Genomic DNA, 22,730 nt, shown 5'->3' with positions numbered 1-22,730 from the left:
GACAAGGTAATGAGGAAAGTAGAAACACCTGGGTACAGATTAAACTGATCACATGATTAGTTTGAGCTTTTAATCAGATGATGTGAGAAGGGAAGGTCAAATCAAACACAGCACAGGCCGATATAGACAGTACAGTGACAATTAGTACAGACAAGTAACTAGCAAAATAAAACAGGAAGTAAGAAACCATAGCTAAACAGGGAACCACAGACACATGAATGGACTTTATGAACAGGGTAAAAAAAAAGAAATACTCAATGAAAAAAGTTAACTTTTATTAAAAAAGACATCAAATTTTTAGCTTACCAAGTCCTACCTTTGCATAATTGTGTAATAATATTTTTAGCTAGCTAGCTAACTATTGTCAAAGTTTATGTCCACACAAACATCTTGACTTGTCAAATAAAGTTATCAAAATACATTTTTATTGCTGTAACAAAGAAATTTCCCATCTTATAGAGTTAATAGCATGTATCTTAACCTGTTATAGTACATTGCAGTATATTAAGCTTTAACTTCTTAAATCTGGCAAAGAAACAAAAGATTTTGTGGCATTTTTTAAAAGAAATTATTGAATTCTATGGAAAAAAAAAAATCTCTGTTCGCAGGAATTATAAAATATTAATAAAATTACATTTTGCCTTTGTCCCTTAAGTATACTGTTATCTGATTCCAGAGTAGTGATTATATTAAGTCGTAAGTTGATGCGATGTTGTGATCTGATTTCCAAAGGTCAGGAGAAATCTGCACGTGAAACATGAGGAGTCCAGCAGCCAGAGGGATGAGTGGACAGCGGGGATAAAAACATAAAGTCTTCTTCCTGTGTTTGTATGACAGTGAACCCTGGATGTAAGTGATGTGCAGTAATGAAAGTTAAAAATCTACGTGATAATCATCTCAGTAAAATTGTTTTTTTTTATTACACGGCTCATCCCCACAGTGATTATGAGCACGATGATGGCAGCGATCACAACGCCGGCACAAGTGGAAGCAACAGAAAGATGCCCTCGGTGTGGAAAGGACAAACGCGGGTCCACTCATCCAATATTCTGTTCTGATTGTACAAAAGGTGCAAAAGCTGCCTGTTTGACTCTAAATCATGGGGCTGTCTTTCACCAGGAGCTGCTGCCGCACGAATGCAGATGCCATGCACAAAGCCCAAGGCCAGGATGCTGGTGAGTCACCCACATACCGTTTGTTTGTGAATGAGCGCTCATTCAGGCTTTCATTTGACGTCATCAGTCTTAATCACTCAATTACAGCAATTTCCAGAAGGTAAGTGCGCTTTGTCTTCACTGTTTTCTGCCTCCAGGTAGAATGCAGGCAACTGATTGATGGGAGCGAGGCGGCCTCTCTCGGGGACCAATGTGAGCTCATTCACACACTGTTAGTCACTCACTCTTACTCATGTGTGCAGGAAATATGTGACTATGTGCGCCATTCTGCAATGATTGGATATAGTAAGACAAAGAAAAATGCACATATAACAAAACGTACCTTTATGACCACCGCCCACAGTGGTCAAGACAAAGAGATTTATTCCCTTTATTTTTCCTTTTTAAAAGTTGCTTTAACCTTACTGGTACAACGCCATCATAAAATAACTTTTTTCACACAGGGCCAGATAGGTTCGGATAGATTTTTTCTTCTTCAGTAAATTAAATCATCATTTTAAAAAGTGCAACTTATATTTACCCTGAGTATGTTTTTATAAAATGTTGCTGAGACACAAAATAAACCAGAAAACAAAATGAAATAAAATTAGGCATAATGTAGCTTAGGTGATAAAGTGACGTCAACCCCAATCATCAGCCTTCAAATGTATTTATATCATAACAAGTGCTGTCAGCGTTAATCTCCTTAAAATGACGTTAACGCCATAACAGCATTAACGTGGCAAATCTCCATTAGATAGAGCTAACCGTGCTAACGCGCTATGCCGTGCAGCCCCACGCACGGGGCGATCCGCGCAAACTCGCTAACGGAGATTTGCCGCGTTAATGCGGTTATGGCGTTAACGTCATTTTAACGAGCACTAATCATAACATCAGTGGGAGGTTGTAGCCAAAGTGACTATCAAACACTTTAAAGAACGAGTAAAGAATGCAGGGCAATAGTTAAAAACTCTACAAAGTAAGCACATTGAATGCAGGATTACAGCTGCTGGCACCACTGTCACAAATCACCAAAACAAGTGTGATATTTGACTTATATGTGCACCCTGAGGTAGTGAGATAAGACCACAGTTTGGTGTGAATATCCTTGACCTCAACCAGTTGTGAACCAGAATGCTATGGTGCCTGAGGCGACTTCTCCATCAGCAGATGCTTCCCACTAAACCTCTTTTTGACTATACAGGCAAATTTACATGATTAAGACTCCTCCATTGATTAGCAGGGATCACAGAGTCCTGGACACCAAATTAACCTTGCACCTAAATTTGTCACAATTACAGCTGTCACCAGCCATCCCTTAACTTAAGACTGCCGTAGTAAACTTTGAAATCTGAAAATGTCAAACGTTTTATCACAACACGAGCCTAAAACGATTCCTGGCTGTGGCTCAGGAGGTAGAGCAGGGCATCTACTAATCAGATGGTTGGTGATTCGACCCCTGCCTGCTTCAGTCTACATGCCAAAGTATCATTGGGCAAGATACTCACCTCTGTTCATTGGAGTGTGGATGTTGGATAGAAAAAAGCACTTGAACATAGAAAAAAAAAAATCAGAAGAGCCAGTGAGTTTACCATTCTTTGGTAACTTTTGACCTTCTTATGATTTGCTCATCAAGGTTGATTTTCCATTAACAGGTTTACCTGAAAGCCACTGCACCATTTGAGTAATTTCCTACTATTGATGGGATACAAGACGTGTTCAGGATTGCAGTACCTTCATGTTTCACCAGGAGCAGCAGACCCATTCTAGAAGGCCCTTTTTACATAATTAACGTAGAATTCACAATCACTAAAATAAATACATAAAAACTGCAAGTAAGCTTGGTAGTTTTTCTGTAACTCCCCTCTCTCACCATATCATTTCCTCTGCTATGGTGAAATTTGCCTTTACAGCTTCATCACTTTGAAATTTGACTCCAAACAGGACATTCAGCGGTAACTTCATACCTCTTTATAGTTTAGCCACTTTCTAAAGCTTCCTTTCCCTGCACATTGATTTGATTCCCAGCTCTTTTAAAATAATTATCTTCACAAAACATTATTGCAAGCAGATACTTAGGCCTTGTTTAAAGCTCTGTCTTGAAACCATCTGGCTTTAGACCTTGATTATATTGCATTGATGACAAGGACACAGACATCTCGCTGGTCCTCGTTAGTTATTGTACCAATGACATGTAATGTAAGTTCTCTGCAAGCAAGTCCACATGGTCAGAAAAACCAGGCAGGTATGAGGACATCTGCACGGACCTGAGCGGGCCGTAGTAGACCTCGCATATGTGGAAAGTATAATCGAGGCTTTAAGCATCAACTTTTCTTTTTTGATCCATCTTATGTTAGCTAGCTTGTTAGCTTGCAGCTGCAGTGGAAAGGACTCCCTCTGTTTAATTCGACCACAGCCACAGCAGGGTGGGCAAAAATTAATTGAGAACCTAAAGGCCAGGCTGAAATTTACAAAGGGAAAGATTTGGCCCTCAAGGCTTGAGTTTGAGATGTGATTTAAGGTATTTAAACTTGTGTGTGATTATGAGGCACAAGATGAAATAATTTGAAAATAAATGTTGGAGTTAAAAACATGCTTTTCAAAGCTGTGTGATTTTTTTCTCTAACATGTGTACCACAAACTGCTGCTTACCTCAACCTCTTCAGCTACTTTTGGATGGAGTTACATAAAAGTCTTACCAATGGAGTGGAGGCTCTTGTAGCCACAGTCCATATGACTGTAGAAATACAAAATGTTCAGTACCCATTGTTCCACATATAAAGGCAGGTCTTGTGATGCTCTGTAAGACCCACATAACAACAAAAACGGGGTTAACATAGCTGCTGCTACAGCTGTGGAGCAACAATGAATAAAACAAGGAAAAGAAAATAGAGTCAGAAGCATTTAATTATTATTTCTGCTGTATTTCCTCCTGTGTTTAATCGAAAGATGTTTCAGACTAAATGAGAGCAGACAGGGGATTTAATCCACACTACTGTAGTACTGAATTAGTTACATAATCAGGCTGAGACTACTTAATCACTGCCTCCATGACAATACAGCCACTCCACACTGCACACCTCCACTCACAGGAAGCCTAGGGGAATTCTGCACGAGGAGACAAAGAGCACATTTGCAGTCACGGCCTGAAAGGCGATGTGAGTCAGCCTGATAGTACAACTTATTTTGAGTGGGCTTTGCTACAGTGGGAGCTAAATGGATAACTCCAGCTCTCACAAAAGGCTTTTTTCCCCGTCAGCGGAGGAGACAGTCTGGGTTACAAAACAGGTTTATTGATTTATTATCTGGGAGTAAAATCGAGTCCCTTGCAGAAGTTAGAGCACGAAATGATGTGTGCTTCAGGGTAGAGGAATTTAGATTCAGATCGTGCATTTAAAACCGATAAAAGCTCAGATATCGTGACTTTAACAAAAATGGAGAAAGAGACATGAGATGATGTGTAACTGGCAGTCCAGAGTTCAGATGTAATGTTGCATTTACTCAATGGTAAAGGTCATAGACAAAAAACAGTAAAAAATGATCAGTACCAAACACCAAATATCTCAATATTATTGCTTTTTAGTATTCATTTGTGTAAATTGTAAACATTGTTCAGTTCATAGGAGCATAAAAAGAAGAGTGTGAGCAATTGGGGTCAGTGTGAGTATACTGGCAAAGTTGATTGCCCAGTTTCTTGCTGGTTTGTGCCATTGAGTGCGTTTCCACCAGCAAACCAGCTGAAATGGGCCTTTAGGACTGAGTGGTATTGTCTTACAGTCAGTATTTTCCCATTAAAACGCCAACAAATGTCCCCCATCATCAACTACCTGTTTGGTTTAAATGTGAAGAGAAGTAATGTTGAGTGATGCAACAATACTTTTCAATTTTTATGAAGAATGTGATGTAAATCAGATTTGGCCCATAGAAAGCAATGTATATATACTAGCAATCTCAAGCCTCCTTACCTTAAATGTTCTGCAGGAATCCCGCAAGGCTCCTTATTTGGGCCCCTTTTATTTGTACTTTGTATTAATGATCTCCTTTGTGCTATAATGTACAGTAACATTGTCTTAAGCTACCCTTCTTTTTTATAGAAGGAATTTTTTTCTAGGAATAGGTGCAACAATTTAGTGAAGTGTGTGAAAACTCATAGAAATACAGTATATAAGGTAAAAACAGAGTTTCTTCTAACAACCTTAAAAGTCAGTATTGGTATGTTCGCCTTTGTTCTTCAACATAGCCTGAACTCTCTTAGCTTTCTTGGTATTTCTTTAAGCAGTATTAAGTAATAGTTCTCCAGACTTCTTGAAGGACATTCAAAGCTCTTTTATGGATGTTGGCACCTTTTGTTATGTTCTCTGTCAGTATGATCCCACACTGCTTCATTAATGTGTTGAGGTGCAGGCCTCCCAAGCCAAACAGGTCTTTTCAGACTGGGGTGCAGGTTGAAGCTAGAGAACAAAGACATAGGTTACTTCTCTTTACTCAAGGATAACATACAGAAGGCAAGAAAATTACTCGCATGAGGATAGTATGGTCTGGCAGAGATCTATTGCCACACTAGCTCCTAAATGTGCTTCCTTAATGGGAAACCCATCAATTTTCCACCTACGAGGAAAATAAAGCAACCCACCAACCAGCCTACCCCAAACTCTGACACACTGTTATATAAAATGACAATCATCTAAACAAAAATGTCGGGAGTGAATGTGAGTGCGAATGGTTGTCTGTGTCTCTATGTGTTAGCCCTATGTGTAGCCCTATGTGTTAGCCCTGCAACAGACTGGCAACCTGTCCAGGGTGTACCCTGCCTCTCACCCTATGACAGCTGGGATAGGCTCCAGCGCCCCCCGCGATCCTGAAAAGAATAAGCGGATGGATCGATAGTTATTTTTTTTTCACTGCCTGGTCATTAACAGAAGAAACACCAATTCAGTAGGATCACTTTCAAAGAAAACTATTTGAAAATTTTTGAGTAGCAAGTCATTCTCATTTTATAATGAGAAACACAATATTTGGGGTTATGATCATTTAAAGTGCAACCATGTGGTTTTTATGTATGAGCTTTTACATGGACTTGACCCGCCACCTTTAAATTAATTAAACACAAAACTGACAGGGAGATTGGTACCAGGGCCACCAGTGCATCATGGGTTCACTACATTTGAACTGTGCTACCAGTAAAGGGACTAAATATTGGCGTAGCTTAGCAGTGGCAATAAAGGAGCACTCCACATATCCTACTTTTAAACCACAACTCATTGTTCTTGTATTTATCAAGTTACTATTTATAGTTATTTCTGTTGTTTGTTTTGTTTATTGTAAAGTTTTATATGACCTGCCCTGGAACTGTGAATGAAAATGAGCAGTTCTGCTAACATGTGGCATATTTACATCTTATATTTCCTTATACTGATGCCCATTAGCATGAGAAAAGTAAAGAAAAATTAATTAAGAAGCTAAAAAAAAGTTGTCTATATTTACATAAAAGTTTTTTTGTAAAAGCTGACAGCAAATTTTTTCAGCTCTAGTTGTCATACATTCACAAGAGTAGATGCTTGCAAACACCTTTAAGTTCAGATCACAGCCTATAACGTAAACTGCTTCACCCCTATCTCTTTATCCCCCAGCCCTGCTGCCATTACTCACCCTGGAAGGAACTGTAACTTCGGGAAACAACACCTCCAAAGGAACTTGCTATATGTTTCACAGCTGATGTGCCAGATTAGTGGCATATTTTTAGTTCCTGTAAAGGATAACTGCAGCACTCTTTCACATCAGTCTTACTGTCAACAAATGTTATATAAAGACCAACAATAATGAGTGTTTCCCAGCTTTACAACTGGAGCACTGCTCCCAACGGAACAACTAAGTATAATTCATGCTTCAGTAACTTAAATGTGGACAAATAAATTGAATTAAATTTTTTTTTGTGTGACATTATCAGTCTGTCGCATTGTTATTGTTGAATTTTAACTCACTCTTCTGTATGACATTACTTCAGTTCATTGAGATTGTGGACATTCATCTGAGTTCCTGTCACGCCATTTCAATAAGGCTGAGGTCTGACGGGGCCATTGCAATGCCTTGCTGTGTGTCTTTTTCACCAGTTCTGTTGTACATTTGCTTCTGTGCTTGGGACCTTCGCCTTGTTACATGATCCAGTTTCAGCTGAGCTTTTAGCTATCAGACAAATCACGTCACATTTAACTTCGGAATACTTTTGTATACAGAGGACTTCACGGTCAACCCAATGACTGCAAGGTGCCCAGGTCCTATGGCTACAAGCCCAAATCATTACCTCTCCAGCACCGTGCTTGAGAGTTGGTATGAGGTCTTTGTGCTGATATGCCGTATTTGATTTTAGCCAAACGTGATACTGTGTATTATGTCCAAACCTCTTGGTCTCGTCTGTCCAAAAGGACATCGCTCCCAAGAGCCAAGCCGTGCTGCCATGTTGTTTTTAAAGAATAGAGGCGTTCTCTGGGCAGCCCTTCCAGAGAAGCTACACTGCTCCAACTTTTTCTAATTGTACTGTCATCAACTTTAACGTTTAAAATGCTAACTGAGGCCCGTAGAGTCTAAAATGTAGCTCTTGGGTCAGACTTTGGAGTGAATTTGCAGGGTCATCAACTCCTGGGAAGATTGTGGCATTGTGTTAACACACACCTGAATGCTCCAGACCAGGAAACTACTTACCTACTTAATTCCTATGGAAGTTGTAAGGATGTGTTTTTCACAGGACTGTTGGCAGAGTCAGTGGGCTTTACAGATTTTGACAATTACATGGAATATTTCTGCATGTAATACCTCATGGAATTAAATAATTTTAAAGTCACATAAAAGTAGTTTTTGCTGACACTAGACATTTCCTCTTTGGCACTTTGGCCCAGTATCCTAAAACATTTGCAATGAAAACAAACCAAAAAGAAAAATGCTCTTTCTACACATTATATCTGAAAACTGAGGGAAAGTACTGAGGAGAAAAGTTGGAAATCACATTCCAACTGTACTTAGTACTGTGACCACTAGGTGGTGGTGTTGATCCATTTTAAGGAATGTCACAACAGGTTTATGCAGAGCAACGAGTTTCTTCCAGGGAAAGGCATAGGTGTCAGATCTTCTGCAGGACACCAGTAGCACCAAAGAGTCCACACTGAACTTTAAGGCATCCAGTATCAGCAGAGAGGTTAAACTTCATCTGATCTACATCATCTTCATCTTTTGCATAACCTTCCTCTAGATATTTATTTTAAATGTGTCCATAGCAGAGCAAAAATTGGTACTAGGAAGACCTCAGTAAGCAGGTAGAGAAGAGGAGACAACACAAAGAAATGGAGAGAAGTTGAAACCTCACTGATGATTAAAAAGTTAGTTACCTCAGTCCAAGAAGAACATTTGTACTTTATTGCATCCTCATACTTCTACTGATGGTGTTTTTTGGTAAAAACAACAACAACAACAGCCAAATAGTTAAACTATTTGAACGAGATTGCATGCAAAGTGTTCACAGCTCTCCTATCATCTGCCGCACAATGAGACCACACAGCACTTTGTGTGGTGCATGTCAGGAAGCGGTGCCCCAGACTACCACCTGGGTACAGCAAGAATGACCACAAGCCACTACAATGCCAGAATTTTACCACAAGAGCAGGTAAACAATGCACCTTTTATTAGCATTGTTCTGTACAAACAAAAGCCTAGTGTGCTCAGAAAGCCTCATGATCACTCTGAACTAAAAGAATTCAAAGAGGGCTGAAAAATATCTGCTCGGATAAGAAGCCAAAACTGAAGTAAAATCTTGAATTGATGAATTAGTAAAAATATTGAAACAAACAAATCCATGAAGATGTGCTAAGACTATTTTTTCTCCTGTACTTTTCTTCTTTTAAACACAAATATTTTGGCCTCCTTTTCCAGGCAGGTCTTTAGTGTCAGAGCAGATGAAACGCAGCCCTCTGTCTATGATTATTAACAGTCAGAGCTGCTCAGACTCCAAACAAGATGTGTTTGAGGTCATAACATGAGTCTGGGTGCTGTGCCAGCATGACATTACAGCCTGGATCCTCTTGAATGTCGCCTTTGTTTCCTCCCCCTGATCTGTGTTAGAGGCTTCAGCGGGATCCCTTTCCTCCGCCCGTGAAATGAAGCCCAGGACCCATCCACCCTCCCCCAGACTCGTCTCAGTATTGTAGTCCTTCAGAAATTTGGGCTGTTTCAGCAGCGAACTCTCGCAGGGAAAACAATAGACTAAGACAACACAAACTGAGACATTTTGAACAGTTTACGAAAACAAAAGCAAGCTTTCAGTTTGCAGCTGCTGCCAAATGAACAGGTGCCTGCAACAGTGTTGCGCTTCTCATTGCATACCGTAATCAGACCTTGTCCTGGCAGAAAAAAGTCAATGCATATTGAGCCAACTTGTTCATCTTAACTGGTGAGTCAACAAATTGTGTTTCAAATCCTCAAAGAGGTTTAAAGTTATTGCAAAACTTTTGGTCTCAATATCTGATCTTTAGGTGTCTTAATTCTTTGAAAGCATAAGAAAAGCAAACAGCCAGATGAGTATTACTAAAAATATTTACCATAAATAATCAGACTGTATTTATAGATCAGTTTGTTTTTACATGGGACAAGTAAAGGTCAGTTAGTAAACTGGTCAATTTGACATTGTTGTCATTGTTTTTCAGTGAAATTATTAGATTATTAAAAAAAAATAAAACCGACTTCAATCAATTTACAAAGTCAAAAGACAATCATTATGATGCCTGAAAGTAACCATAGCAACCTATTACCATTTTGGCCAACAAACAGTTTACATCTCATTTATTTGGGATCTATACCATGAGTGAGGCTGCTTTGGCTTCCCTTCATGTTTAAACTGAGGCAGTGCTTCTGTAGCAGTACGTTGCTTAATGCTTTGGAGCTGATTTAAACACTCCAGGTTTTCTCCTTCAGTAAAAAAACATGTTGGCATCCATTAAAGATAGTTTGGCTTTTCACCAAGGAAAGATTGCCAGTAGTGAAGCTTGAAACACTGTCAGGTCGTGGAGGCAGCAGACTAAGCAGGGTATTCCAGATGTTGTTCTCCCCAGCCACACTTTACAGTTCCTTCTGGGGGATTCCAAGGTATTCCCAGACAAGACAGCATTAAAAAAAAATCCCCTCACATCCCTGCGGGCAGTCTGTTCTTCAAGCTTGGGTCCTCTACCCAAGGCCTGGGAGCTTGAGGGTCCTGCCAAGTATCTTAACTGTTCCTAGGACTGCGCTCTTCTGGACAGAGATCTCGGATGTTGATCCTGGGATCTGCTGGAGCCACTTGATTAGCTTGGAGGTCACTGCACTGAGCGCTCCAATTACCACTGGGACCACTGTTACCTTAACCCTCCACATCTTCTTGAGCTCTTCTCTGAGCCCTTGGTACTTCTCCAGCTTCTCGTGTTCCTTCTTCCTGATGTTGCTGTCATTCTGTATCGCTACATCTATCACTACAGTCGTTTCCTTATGCTTATCTATCACCACTATGTCAGGTTGGTTAGCCACCACCATTTTGTCCGTCTGTATCTGGAAGTCCCACAGGATCTTAGCTCGGTCTTTCTTGACCACCCTAGTGGGCGTCTCCAATTTTGACCTCGGGACTTCCAGGCCATATTCGGCACAGATGTTCCTGTACACTATGCCGGCCACTTGGTTATGGCGTTCCATGTATGCTCTGCCTGCTAGCATCTTACACCCTGCAGTGCTGGATTGTCTCAGGGGCATCTTTACACAGCCTGCACCTGGGGTCATGCCTGGTGTGATAGACCCCAGCCTCTATGGATCTTACGCTCAGAGCTTGTTCCTGTTCTGCCATGATTAGTGCCTCTGTGCTGTCTTTCAGTCCAGCTTTATCCAGCCACTGGTAGGATTTCTGGATGTCAGCCACTTCCTCTATCTGCCGGTGGTACATACCGTGCAAGGGCCTGTCCTTCGGTGATGGTTCCTCCTCTTGCTCCTCTTTTTGGGTTTCTGCTGCCTGAGGTATTCACTGAGCGCATGCCAGCATTAGAAATGTGTACATCAGAGGGACAGGTCAGGTTTAGCAGGACCACTCTATGTGGGAATCTCTCAGCCCTCCTAACTTCACCAACCATCCTGTGAATATATGTGTTATTTATTTATTTTTAATCTAAGTTTAGTCCAGGTCTACAGCTGATGTTAGGAGGAATTTTGAATTGCATCAGCACAAACATGATTGCACAAGACCTTGTTTACTAAGTGAGCTGCAAAAGTGAGAACCAAAGCTGCAGAAGCTTTTATGAATGAGAAATTACAGTGTGGACAACTGTTATTTAATTGGTTTTAGCAAATTCATGTGAGCTTACAATGTGTGTCATTACAACATCCTACACAAGCCAGTGAGAATCACTACTGATGAAACTTAATCTGGCTAGTAATTGTTGTCGCTGAAAATGACTCACATTTTTTAGAATATGTTGCTAATTTGCTTATTATAGTGTCTCACATTAAACTGTGTGAATAATCAGCTGAAATAAGTTTTTATGCCAAATCTTTCCCTGATTGATGTTTTAGGAAATCAGCATTTAATGATATATCAAAGAGAGGTGACTCATTCCCTCTGATTGCATGGCTTTGTAAGTGTGACGATATCAGGCATTTAACTGGAAACCGTGTATTATGGAGGGCAGCAGCAGCGCTATCATTCAGTGGGTGAGTAATTATGATGCAGTGACAGTTTTAAGGGACAGTAAAATACTCACTGTTGGAGCACAGGCTGGTAAGGTTGGTAATTATACTGTAAGAAGCTAAATTCTTTAACGATTTAACAGATCATCATTCTGACTCTTGTTTATTAATTATATAAAAGCTTGTTAAATTAAAGAAAAGGGGTACAATAACTATAATAAATGAATAAAGTGTTTAATTTTGTGTCTCTTTACTTCTTTGTGGGAAAAACACGGTGTGTGAACAAAAAAGAAAGTTAAAAATAACATTAAAATATATGTAGGAAATTTTTCTGAATGGTTCAATTAAATGAGATTCATTTTGATCAAGGACATTAAAAATTGTTAAATCACACCTAAAATGTTCTGGGTTGATTCTGGCCAACAAAGAACAGGAAACAAAGGAAATGATTCATACAGACAAGAGAATTAGACAGCAGAAGATTTGAAAACCATCGCCTGGTCTAATGAGTCTTGATTTCTGCTGCATTATTCAGAAGGGTCAGAATTGTGTGTAAGCAGCATGGATCCATCCTGCCTTGTATCAACAGCTCAGGCTATGGGTGATGTGGGGGTGTTTTCTTGCCACACTATGGGCCCCGTAGTATCAATTAAGAATCTTTAAACACTACAGCCCACCTGACACCTGAGTGTTGTTGATGACTGTGTCCATCCCTTTATGACCACCCATCTTTTGATGGCTGCTTTCAGTAGGATAATGAACCATGTCACAAAACAAAGATCATCTCCACCTGGTTTCTTGAACATGACAATGAGTTCACTGCACTTAGGTGACATCCACAGTCACCAGATCTCAATCTAATTGAGCACCTTTGGGATCTGGTAGGATGACTTATAAGTCTGACTAATTTGTGCTGATTAGAAGCAGTCACACCAGGTGTGGTTAGTGTCTGAGTTACTGATGGCAAACTAATAATCATTACCCAGTGATTTATTATATCTACTACAAAGTCTTGTAAAGGGAGTGGACTGATCCATGTCCGTCTTTTCCGGGGGGTTTTCCAGTATTTTTGTACAGGAGGGCCACAGGGAATCCATATATTATCTAAAATCAACTCCCCACCTTCTGTTATATGGAACAACATGGATTCTCAAAATGATCTCATCTAATGTATCCATTCATATCCATGTATGGTATGCATATATGACAGTGGATCTGCAAGAAGTACAAAATGTTCAAATGCGATGTTGTTTTTATATAACTAAACAATATTTCTTCTTTGTGATCCACACAGATTTTCATTATTTTTGCTGTAATTCTGGTATCACATAGGAAGAGGAAAAGGAAAAAAAACAATGCATTTTACTGATTTGAGTTATTAATTAACTCGACTTTGGTGGGATGGCTTTGACTTCTGTTTAAACCCTTGCATTAGACCATTATAACTGTAAAGTTAACTTCTGATTTCATGACACTGCTAACTGGTGTTTGTTATGCTTTTGAATATGACCAAGTACTATAAATGTGTTTACCATGCACACTGTCCCCGACTTGAAGGGGCATTAAGAGAAAAAAAAGTATATTCATACTAATTTTTTATATTTTTGATAATAGTGAATGATCAGGAGCTAATCATGAAGTGAGGGGGAAGAGTAACTTCGTTATAAATAATCACCATATAATCAATATTGGGGGGTTGGTGCCCTATGCCTCCCTTCAGTACACGCTCCTGGTTGCTGTGTAATAAAATCATCGTTTGTGCACCATATCTTAATACCGACTATTAAAAATATTTGTATATTAACTAATTAAATTATTTAATCGGAAGAATTTCTAATATATTCTTATATAACGCAACATGTCTGGAGTGGATCTTTACAGTAAGCATGGTTAAATCAGACAGAAACCGGGGGGAGGGCTGTGGACGTTAACTGCGCACGTAACCGGGCCACGCTGTGCTCCGCGGTGACGTCACTTTCCAGTATGTGCAGCTGAGTCGCAGTTTGGTCAGAAGAGGTCAAATATCCCCCAAACCCACCCAAAGGCTGCCAGTTCAACAAGAGATCAGGCGCTGCTGACGGATCATCTCCACGAAAATGGGCAACTGTCAAGTAGGCGTCATTCTCCTCCTAATCTCTCTGAGAAAAAAACTGATTAAAGGCTAGATTTAAAAAAAAAAAAAAAAATCTCCTGGCTTCGCTGGTTTAAGTCTGTATGAGCCATACTTTCGGTTCGACCACCGCCCGGAATGACGGCTGGATTACGTCTATGTAGGAGTTTAAAACATGTTTTATTTGCATCATTTTAGTCCGTATAATGCGAGCCGCCGTCCACTTATAATTCTTTACGCACAACCCATTTCATCATACGGAACCTCTATTATTGCGACTACACTGACGAGATAAAGAGCTGTGAATTCAGATTCTCAGTTAACGCTGTTTCTTTAAGGTTCGAGCGGTGTAAACGTTGCAAATGACACCGTCTGGTAGACGCCGTATCGGGGTTTACGCAGAGGAGAGGGCCACTCCTCTGCGGAATTCATCACAGCCCCGTTACACTAGTTCTTTTTTTCTTTAATGAGTTCGACTGTGTGCAATGAAAGGATTTCACGGGAGGCTGTGGATTTTGTATCCTGTCCTATCACCATGTTATACATCAGCACAACTGGTTGACACTACTCTTTTTATTTGAGTGAGCAAATACTACAGCTATACTTTTAATGATTCAGTGTCGGTTGTAGAGAGAACAGAGCGTGAGATGAATTGTTTTTGTCAACACTCGACCACTGAAAACGTAAATGTAAAAAAAAAAAAAAAAAAAAGTAAAATATATTTTCTGAATCCACAAAGGCTTATCTCAGTGAAAACATATTCTATCCACTGCAAAAGACCTCGACTTTAAAACCACAGGATCATCTCCAGCTCATCTGTAAATCAGGGACTTTTCAATATTAGTCATATTTACTAATTATAGAAGGGCAGAGCAGAATAGTCCAGGAGATATAAGGTCTTTCAGATGCTTCCTTATATACTGCTATAGGTAATATGGCTTGGCACATTGTTGTGAATAACTTGTGAACCTATAATATGTCAAACATTTTGAGGCAGAAAGAAAATTTCTGCGAGGAGTTTTTGGCAAAGTTCCTTTTAAAAATGCTATCAATATATTTTAACTGGGAAAAGAAAAGAACTGGACTGATTAAAATGCAGAAAGAAGAATAGGTAGAATAAGGTCCAGTTAGGATACTTGGAAAGGAGATTTATTTCATATTTGTTTATTTTATATGTAAGTATACAGGCTCAAATACATCCATAGACTCTGCCTGATATTTTGTTAAAAGTTGATTTGAGGTGAAGTTGAAGAATTCAAAATTCTCCTCCTTCATTATTCCATCCACTTTGTGCAATTATGGCAGTACCACTGGCAGCAAAAGGCCCCAGAGCATGATGCTACCACCACCATGCGTGACAGCTGGTACAGTGGTCTAAGGTTTGAAAGTCTCATCTTTACTCCTCTTGTCATTGTAACCAAAATAGCTCAGTCTTTGTCTCGTCTGACCATGAAAAATTTCCCCAGAAGCTATTTGGCTCGTCCATGTATGGGGCTGGAAATTTCAGTTGATTTTGAAGATCCTGATTTCACATTTTGCGATTTGCTGAGTATTGTAAAGTCATTGCAGTTATATTGTGATTTATCATGTTTTTTTAAACGGCAAATTATAATAAATTAATAATTATTTTTTTTGTTTGTTTGTGCTTTTCAAAGCACTCACGGTCACCTTACAAGGCAAAAAACCAGGATGATTATCATAGATGTGAAAGATGTGAGCATCCGTGGTGTTAAGTTTGAAATGAGGATCAGTCAGGAGAACAGCTGAAAATAAACATGGGAAGGGGGCACAGGAAGGGGTCCTCAGAGTTCAACTTTGTCAGTATCTGTTTTATCCACTTAAGTTATTTTTTGTTTAGAAACTAGCTTAAGCATGCCAACCCTATCAGTAAAACCTGCCATAAATGCTGCCATAAGACAGTCCACCTGCTACCAATTTGCAATTAAATGGTGTCAGGCCAGTTATTACATCTTTTTGACAATACACCAATCAAATGTCATAAATTATCAAAAATCCCATATCTGATGTTGTCTACACAGACAGAAATTCACATTTAACTGTTACCTTTGTGCTCAGAAACCTTTGTGTTCTATATAACCAGAATAAAACCAGCTGGGAGCCAGTTGAGATCAGACCCTTGAGTTGGGCTTATTGACAAAGACTCATTCAGACTGATGGCAACACGTTGGCATTGTCTGCAATTTTAGATTGGAGATTAATACAGGCCTACGACAATCTTTCTACGTCTGTCCCAGGCAGATTGTGACTGTTTGCAGAAACGTTGCCTCCCATCAGGCAGAGGTTTTTTGTAGATGCAGGGAGGTTGCTGTCCTGTCAAGCGAAGTGTGTCCAGTATTTGAATTTGTTTAATAACATATCGATATTTGGCGTTCCTATCGCCATACAAAATATTAAGATACTCGGCTGTATCAATGTTTCCCCCCACCCCTAAAATATCGTATATGTTATTTTAGGGGTGTTATATAAACCTATATATGTGAAAATACCATCAAATTCATGCCCATATATGTAGTCTGCTGTATCTTTACTATGGGAGACTGTTCTCTCTCTCTCTCTCTCTCTGTGAAACCCCTCTGCGCTTGCTTTTGGTCCCTCGATTACACTTCACTGACTGCTTTCATTCATGTGGCCTCCACCAAGTTTGTTTAAAGAGTTCAGTTGCTGAATTCCTCAACGAGGAGCACCATCCCTTCCCCCAGCTGCCAGCTGCGCTTGAATGCTATCAGAAATCCTTGCATAAACAATGATTAGCTGTAATCAGTGTGTGTCCATAACAGTTACTGCATGTAACATTATTATTTTTGTTTTCTCAGCCCACAGTTTTTCCCTATGAAGATTTTGATGTTGTTGCTGACATCAAGGCCATTCGCAAAGCCTGCAAGGGGTTAGGTAGGTTGTGAATATGATGAAAACAGTACATTTTTAAATTAAACTAGTCTCCTTGAACTTCGAAAGGATGCATCCGATTTCTCTGCATCTGATCTGTTGTGACTTCTTTTCAGGAACTGATGAGCAGGCTATTATTGACATCTTGGCAAACCGGAGTTCAGCTCAGCGTCAGGAAATTAAACAGGCCTATTTTGAAAAATATGATGATGTGAGTGTCATTTGGCATGTTTCTAATTTCAAATGTGTAAAAAACATTTTTTTCTATGTTTCTGCTAAAATCAGCATGTCTGTCTGGCATAGGAATTGGTGGATGTGTTGAAGAAAGAGCTGTCAGGAAACTTTGAGAAGGCTGTCCTTGCCATGCTGGACCCGCCGGTCATCTATGCTGTGAAGGAGCTCAGGAAGGCAATGAAAGGTCCAGGCACTGATGAGGACGTCTTGGTGGAGATGCTCTGCACCGCCACAAATGCTGTAACTAGCAAAATATACATTTATATTGACGATCATATTGCAATTCAATTTCAGAGGAAATGTCTAACTTCCTACTTGTTTTTTAACAGGACATTGCCATGTTCAAGGAATGCTACTTCCAGGGTTAGTATAATAAGCAACTTAGCAGTTTTTAAATCTCTTCTCCGTTTGATGAAATTACTAAGTGTGAGTCATTTGGGTCAACCTACACCTCATACAGTAGCTTACTATTTTTGTCTCTAGTGCCGTGTCACATTTTGTTTAGTCAGGGCCCATCCTGTTTCAACTTCCCTTTCATTATTGTGCCGGCACTGAGAGTTGATTATACTTACCATGGCTATATCCTCTGTGGTTATAGGCACTGAAATCTTATGAGTTTTGAACAGAGTAACCTCTGTTTAGTTTTCTTTTTATAATTATGTATGGAAGGAATTACATTATTCTTCAAAAATATATTCTAAATATAAGTTTGTCATTGTAATTTTCTACAGAGTGTGTATGTTATTTAAGAGTTTGTTTTATTAGGATTTAGAATAACTAGAACATTCTTTGGTTGATGTGTTTGGTGGCATTTAATCAGCCTGTGGCTATGCTAGTTAGCTGAACAGATTATTAGCATAGCACATGCTTTGTTCTTGTTCTTCGGGTGAACTAGCTAATATGCTATGTTAGCACACTGATAGCTAAAGCTTGCATGTTATAGACGTGAGCGATGACTTTGCTGACTTTGCTAGGTATTGTTGTTTTACTTGGGACAGTATAAAGCTAGCACAATAGCATATGCAGGGCACACTGCTAATAAACATATAATGAGAAAATTATTAAATGTAATAGCAAGCTTCCATATAGTAGTCAAGCACCATGTTATAGTTATCAAATGTTTTATTGATGCTTTACAGGCCAATAATGAATAGCATAATAGATAAATAAAACACCAAAAGTATAATTCAACAGTAGTTCAACAATTTTTATTATTAATTTATTAAATATAATAAAATAATAATAAAATCTTCTTTTCTCACTTCAAGTAAAAGAAGGTTTGTATTCAAAAATAAAAAGGCTGGTTGGAAAATCTTTAAATAAGTTGTCTTCCTGTTTCCATACATTGACTGTAAACACAAAGGAAAAGGCTGTGCATGTTAATATAACTATACCATAAATATGACAAATGTTGCACAGAGTAAAATAGAAACGGTCAGACAAATCTAGAAAGACCACTAGATTTGTCTAGTAATTGGTCTGTTGGTCACCTCAGCTATAAAGATAAATAATAGCTTGTTAGAAAGATGCCATCATTCCAGTGCCCAATCCTAATAGTTTAAAGTGCTGCCCAACATCATTGGATAATGGCAATGCACTAGCAATGTAATCTGAAAACTTTATTAAGATACATGTTTAATGTGCTTTAGTATTTTAAGTATTTTTATGTTACGTTAGTTACTAAAAGTACTCAGGGGAAAATGTCATTTAACAGGACTATGATGATGTATGTGAAAATATTTACTTGAGTCATGTGCTGTGCTTCCAATATTATTTGTGAAGCTAACTAAGCAGCTAACTGCACTAATTCACTTTACACTACTAACTAGTTTTCTGATTGCTGCTGTACACTTTTATGCACAGCAAGGAAAGGGGAATAGGTGAATGGTTGCAGGAAATGGCTAAAGCGGTGGATGAAATCTAGGAATATACTAACATAAAATACTATCCAAAAAACACCAACACACTTGTATCGTATGGTAAAAGAATATCTGGTGGTCCTCATGCTTTGTGACTTTTCTCGGTGTCACTCTTGCAGTGCACGAGCGTGATCTTGAAGCCGATATCGAGGGAGATACAAGCGGGGATGTCAGAAACCTTCTCACAGCTCTTTTGGAGGTAAGTGGCCCTGACTTTCTACTCTACTCGTGTAACTAAATTCCTCCCATCTGTCCCTGGACTGAAATCGAGCTCACTCTCCCTTCGCCAAACCGTGCCCTGTGAACACACACACACACTGGCCAACATCCAGACAGCCTCTCACGAGTAAAACGGAGACCAGATAAAGTTGCTTGAGAAATAGACCTAAATAAGGACCAAAGTCCTCTTAATTGTCTTCTTCCAGGGCAACAGAGATGAGAGTTATGAGGTGGATGAGAATTTGGCTGAACAAGATGCTATTGCCCTGTTTGAGGTACAGTTTCATTTTTAAATTCTTCATAATGGCATCGTAGTAGATTTATTGACACTGAAAAACATTAACTGATGCAGGCTGGTGAAGGCCGTTTTGGGACAGACGAATCCACTTTCACCTACATCCTGGCCACCAGAAATTACCTGCAGCTCCAGGCCACCTTCAAGATATATGAGCAGGTTGGTATTTGTGCCCGCTGCTGCAGTGATATTGCATATCAGCTTGTACATATCACATCACTGTTTCCTGACACCTCCTAACAAATCACTACATAAGAAATCTTTGTATGTGGAAAGTGAAAGGCTACTCTGTAAGACATTTACAGTGCTTAACTCAGCTAGTTATACTCTCTCTCTACAGCTCTCTGGAACTGAAATCCTCGATGCCATTGAGAACGAGACTGGAGGGACACTGAAAAAATGCTACACTGCTCTCGGTTAGTATGAATTAGAAAGCTGTCAATATTAAAATCTATGATTTTTTGATTTGATTTGATTTAGAAGATTCTAGCAGTGGTAGCATCAAAATCACATGGCAATCTGCTAGTTTTTTGTATACTAGATGACAGGAAAGTACTTTGGGTAAACTCCTATTGTGCTATGTAAATAAAAGTTTGGTGTTTAATAAGCATATTGAAGAAAAAGAAATTGTTGCTGCAGGAACATATGGTTCATAATGTGCTGTGGAATTTAATGAAACCCTTTCCTCCTCCTCACAGTAAGAGTTGCCAAGAATCCCCAGCTTTACTTCGCGAGACGTCTGAACAAAGCGATGAAAGGAGCAGGCACTGATGAGGACACCCTGATTCGTATCATTGTGTGTCGCTCCGAGGTAATGCCGCTAAAGATGCATGACCTTGTTTATAAGAAGGGACCAAAGACTGTCAAGCTAAAATATCCGATAAAAGATTATTAAAAACATTCACAACATGCTGCGATTACTAAACAGCTCACTGATTATTACATGTTTTTACAGTATGTATGTTCTTACACTTTAAAGTCACTTATAAGACTGTTCACTGCCATCTTCAGGCAAACTCTGGAAAATCCTCTCCCCTGGTTTATGTTAAAATACAAATGTACAGTATACAAGACATTTTTAAATGCAAATCAAAAAGAATTCAAACAAGTGCAGAATGTGGATCAGAAATCTACTCCAGAAAATGTAAATGATTTAGCCCCCAGTCACGTAGGTTAGAGACCAGTTGGCAACTGCCTGGCAACCTTTTGTCACTATGGAAAAATTTGTATTCTAGATAAATTGTGAGTAGTTGCTTTAGGTTTCTGACAGTCACTGTGAAACTGATGTATAAGCCCTACCCATAGAGATTTAAAGTCAGTAACCTCATGGTAACTACTGGTTGCTGGAGAAAAATGTGTATTCCCAAAGTGGTTGGCAAGTGGTTGCAGAAGACTGGTGGCTCTAGCTTTGTAAAAACTGGTCGCAAAAACAGGTATATGTTGCTGCAACTAAAACTTCTATGTGATTGCTTTGGTCACTGCAGTTACCAGCAATTTGAATAGAAGCACCATTTCAGAATTAACTCCCGGATGTTATCCAGTGATACTGGGAAGTACTCCTAGCAACTCCAGGTTGTCGATGCTGCACCGTCTTTGCGACCACTTTCACCCAGTAACTTATAGTGACTGCTAATCAACCAGTTGGGGAATACACATTTTTCCCTAGTGACCAGAGGTTTCTAGGGAATCGCTGACCGGCCTTTAGGGCTGTGTGAGTGGAACTTTAAACATGAGTTTGTCTTCTCCACATTTGCTAGAGGGTCAAGTTGAAACTGATTATTTCCATCATATTATATTTGGTAAATTCCCATGGGTTGACTTCTGGCAGGCTCGACATAAAGGCTAATTTAATTTTGTGGTTCTCTCTTTTTTCAACAGTATGATTTGGAGACCATCAAAGACATGTACCTGGAGAAGTATGATGTGTCCCTGAAGGACGCCCTGAGGGACGAGTGCGGCGGTGACTTTAAGCGCCTCCTTCTCGCTATCTGCCACTGAGAGCCAGAGAGGCAGGCAGGAAGGACAAGGGTTGTCTGGTTAACAAACTAACTTCACTCGGTCTCTCTGTATGATATTGTGACCGGAGCAGGAGGGTGGTGGGGCGATTAAATAATTAACTTGGCTCATGTCTTGTCCAAACTGACTTACTGTTAATGTGGTTGGCTCTCTATTTGACCTCCTTCACAGACACTGACCTTGATTCTCTTACTTAGAACTTATCAGTGAGTGAAGCTGTGTCTCACAATTACTGTCCATTTCTTAGTCAATTTTTAATCTTTAATTAACCAGCATTTATATAGTGACAAGTATAAAGCACCAAGATTTCTACAACACAAACAGGAGCCAGCTGTAGTCACACTGAATCAATTAGATTGAGCGTGGTGTGATCAGGTGGATTAAGACTTGATAAGATAATGATGTTAAAAACATAAGACCCGTATTTGCTTCGCTACCTGATTCTCTTGCATTCACTAATCTATTGAGACCTTCATGTAAGTATTATGCTTCTTTAGATCAAATACTTCTTTAACCTTTTTCACCCTCCGTGACCCAAACTGTGCCTGTTATAACTAATGCAATCAGTCAGCACGGCTTTGTGCTTTTAAATGAAGAAATGTGAAAGTTTGAGTTGAAGGAGTATTAGCTGGTATCATGAAGGCTATGCAATGCAATGGACTTGAATCTGAACTGTTCTCACAGCAGCGGTTATATATTGTATCAGTTGCTCATTGAAAGAAATTATATATTGATATATATTTAGTTGCAAAAAAGACTTGACAAATCCAAATACACGTCTCCTTGTTATACATGTATTTTTTTTTATATTTTATGACTAACAAAGAAGAGCGTTTAATACGGAGCATTATTTAGTATACTGCTTGGAGGTTATGTGAAAAGAAATCTGATCGTGATGTTCAGGTTGATGTTTAACGTCTGGAGAATCTGATGTCTGCGTCATTTATGTGTCCGTTAATGGCAGCTGAGATTTATTCTTATGAGTGACCACTATTATAAACATTTTGCAAAAAGATACTCAAATGACTTACAGCACATGAGATAGTCACAGCATCACCCTGCTTATTAGCTTCTATATAGCCAAAGAGTTTTAGTCTTACTGCTAATAAAGTTTCCTTTAATATCATCATGTCTGACTTTATTCATACCTCAGTAATCCAGATGGCCTGGAACATGAACATTGAACATGT

At 39.2% G+C, this 22,730-nt stretch overlaps 1 protein-coding gene and 1 long non-coding RNA gene across 2 annotated transcripts; both read left to right on the top strand.

The window, feature by feature from the left end:
- The first annotated feature begins 739 nt into the window (after positions 1-739).
- LOC120441795 lies at positions 740-7,052 on the top strand. The gene is made up of 5 exons (XR_005614292.1): positions 740-849; positions 941-1,010; positions 1,120-1,175; positions 1,313-1,367; positions 6,785-7,052. It is a non-coding gene; the product is annotated as an uncharacterized LOC120441795 (long non-coding RNA).
- Positions 7,053-13,794: 6,742 nt separating this feature from the next.
- Positions 13,795-22,666, top strand: anxa13 (annexin A13). Its single transcript, XM_031745794.2, has 11 exons — positions 13,795-13,951; positions 16,785-16,860; positions 16,974-17,068; positions 17,161-17,331; positions 17,421-17,454; positions 19,130-19,209; positions 19,436-19,504; positions 19,582-19,683; positions 19,865-19,940; positions 20,223-20,335; positions 21,403-22,666. Exons 1-11 carry the CDS (start codon positions 13,937-13,939, stop codon positions 21,520-21,522), a joined length of 951 nt encoding a protein of 316 aa, XP_031601654.2. The 5' UTR covers positions 13,795-13,936; the 3' UTR covers positions 21,523-22,666.
- The last annotated feature ends 64 nt before the right edge of the window (positions 22,667-22,730 follow it).

The sequence above is a fragment of the Oreochromis aureus genome, linkage group 9 (assembly GCF_013358895.1).
Source record: "Oreochromis aureus strain Israel breed Guangdong linkage group 9, ZZ_aureus, whole genome shotgun sequence".
NCBI classification, from domain to species: Eukaryota; Metazoa; Chordata; class Actinopteri; order Cichliformes; family Cichlidae; genus Oreochromis; species Oreochromis aureus.
Note: the sequence above shows the minus strand (reverse complement) of the source record. Positions and strands in the feature narration are given on the sequence as shown.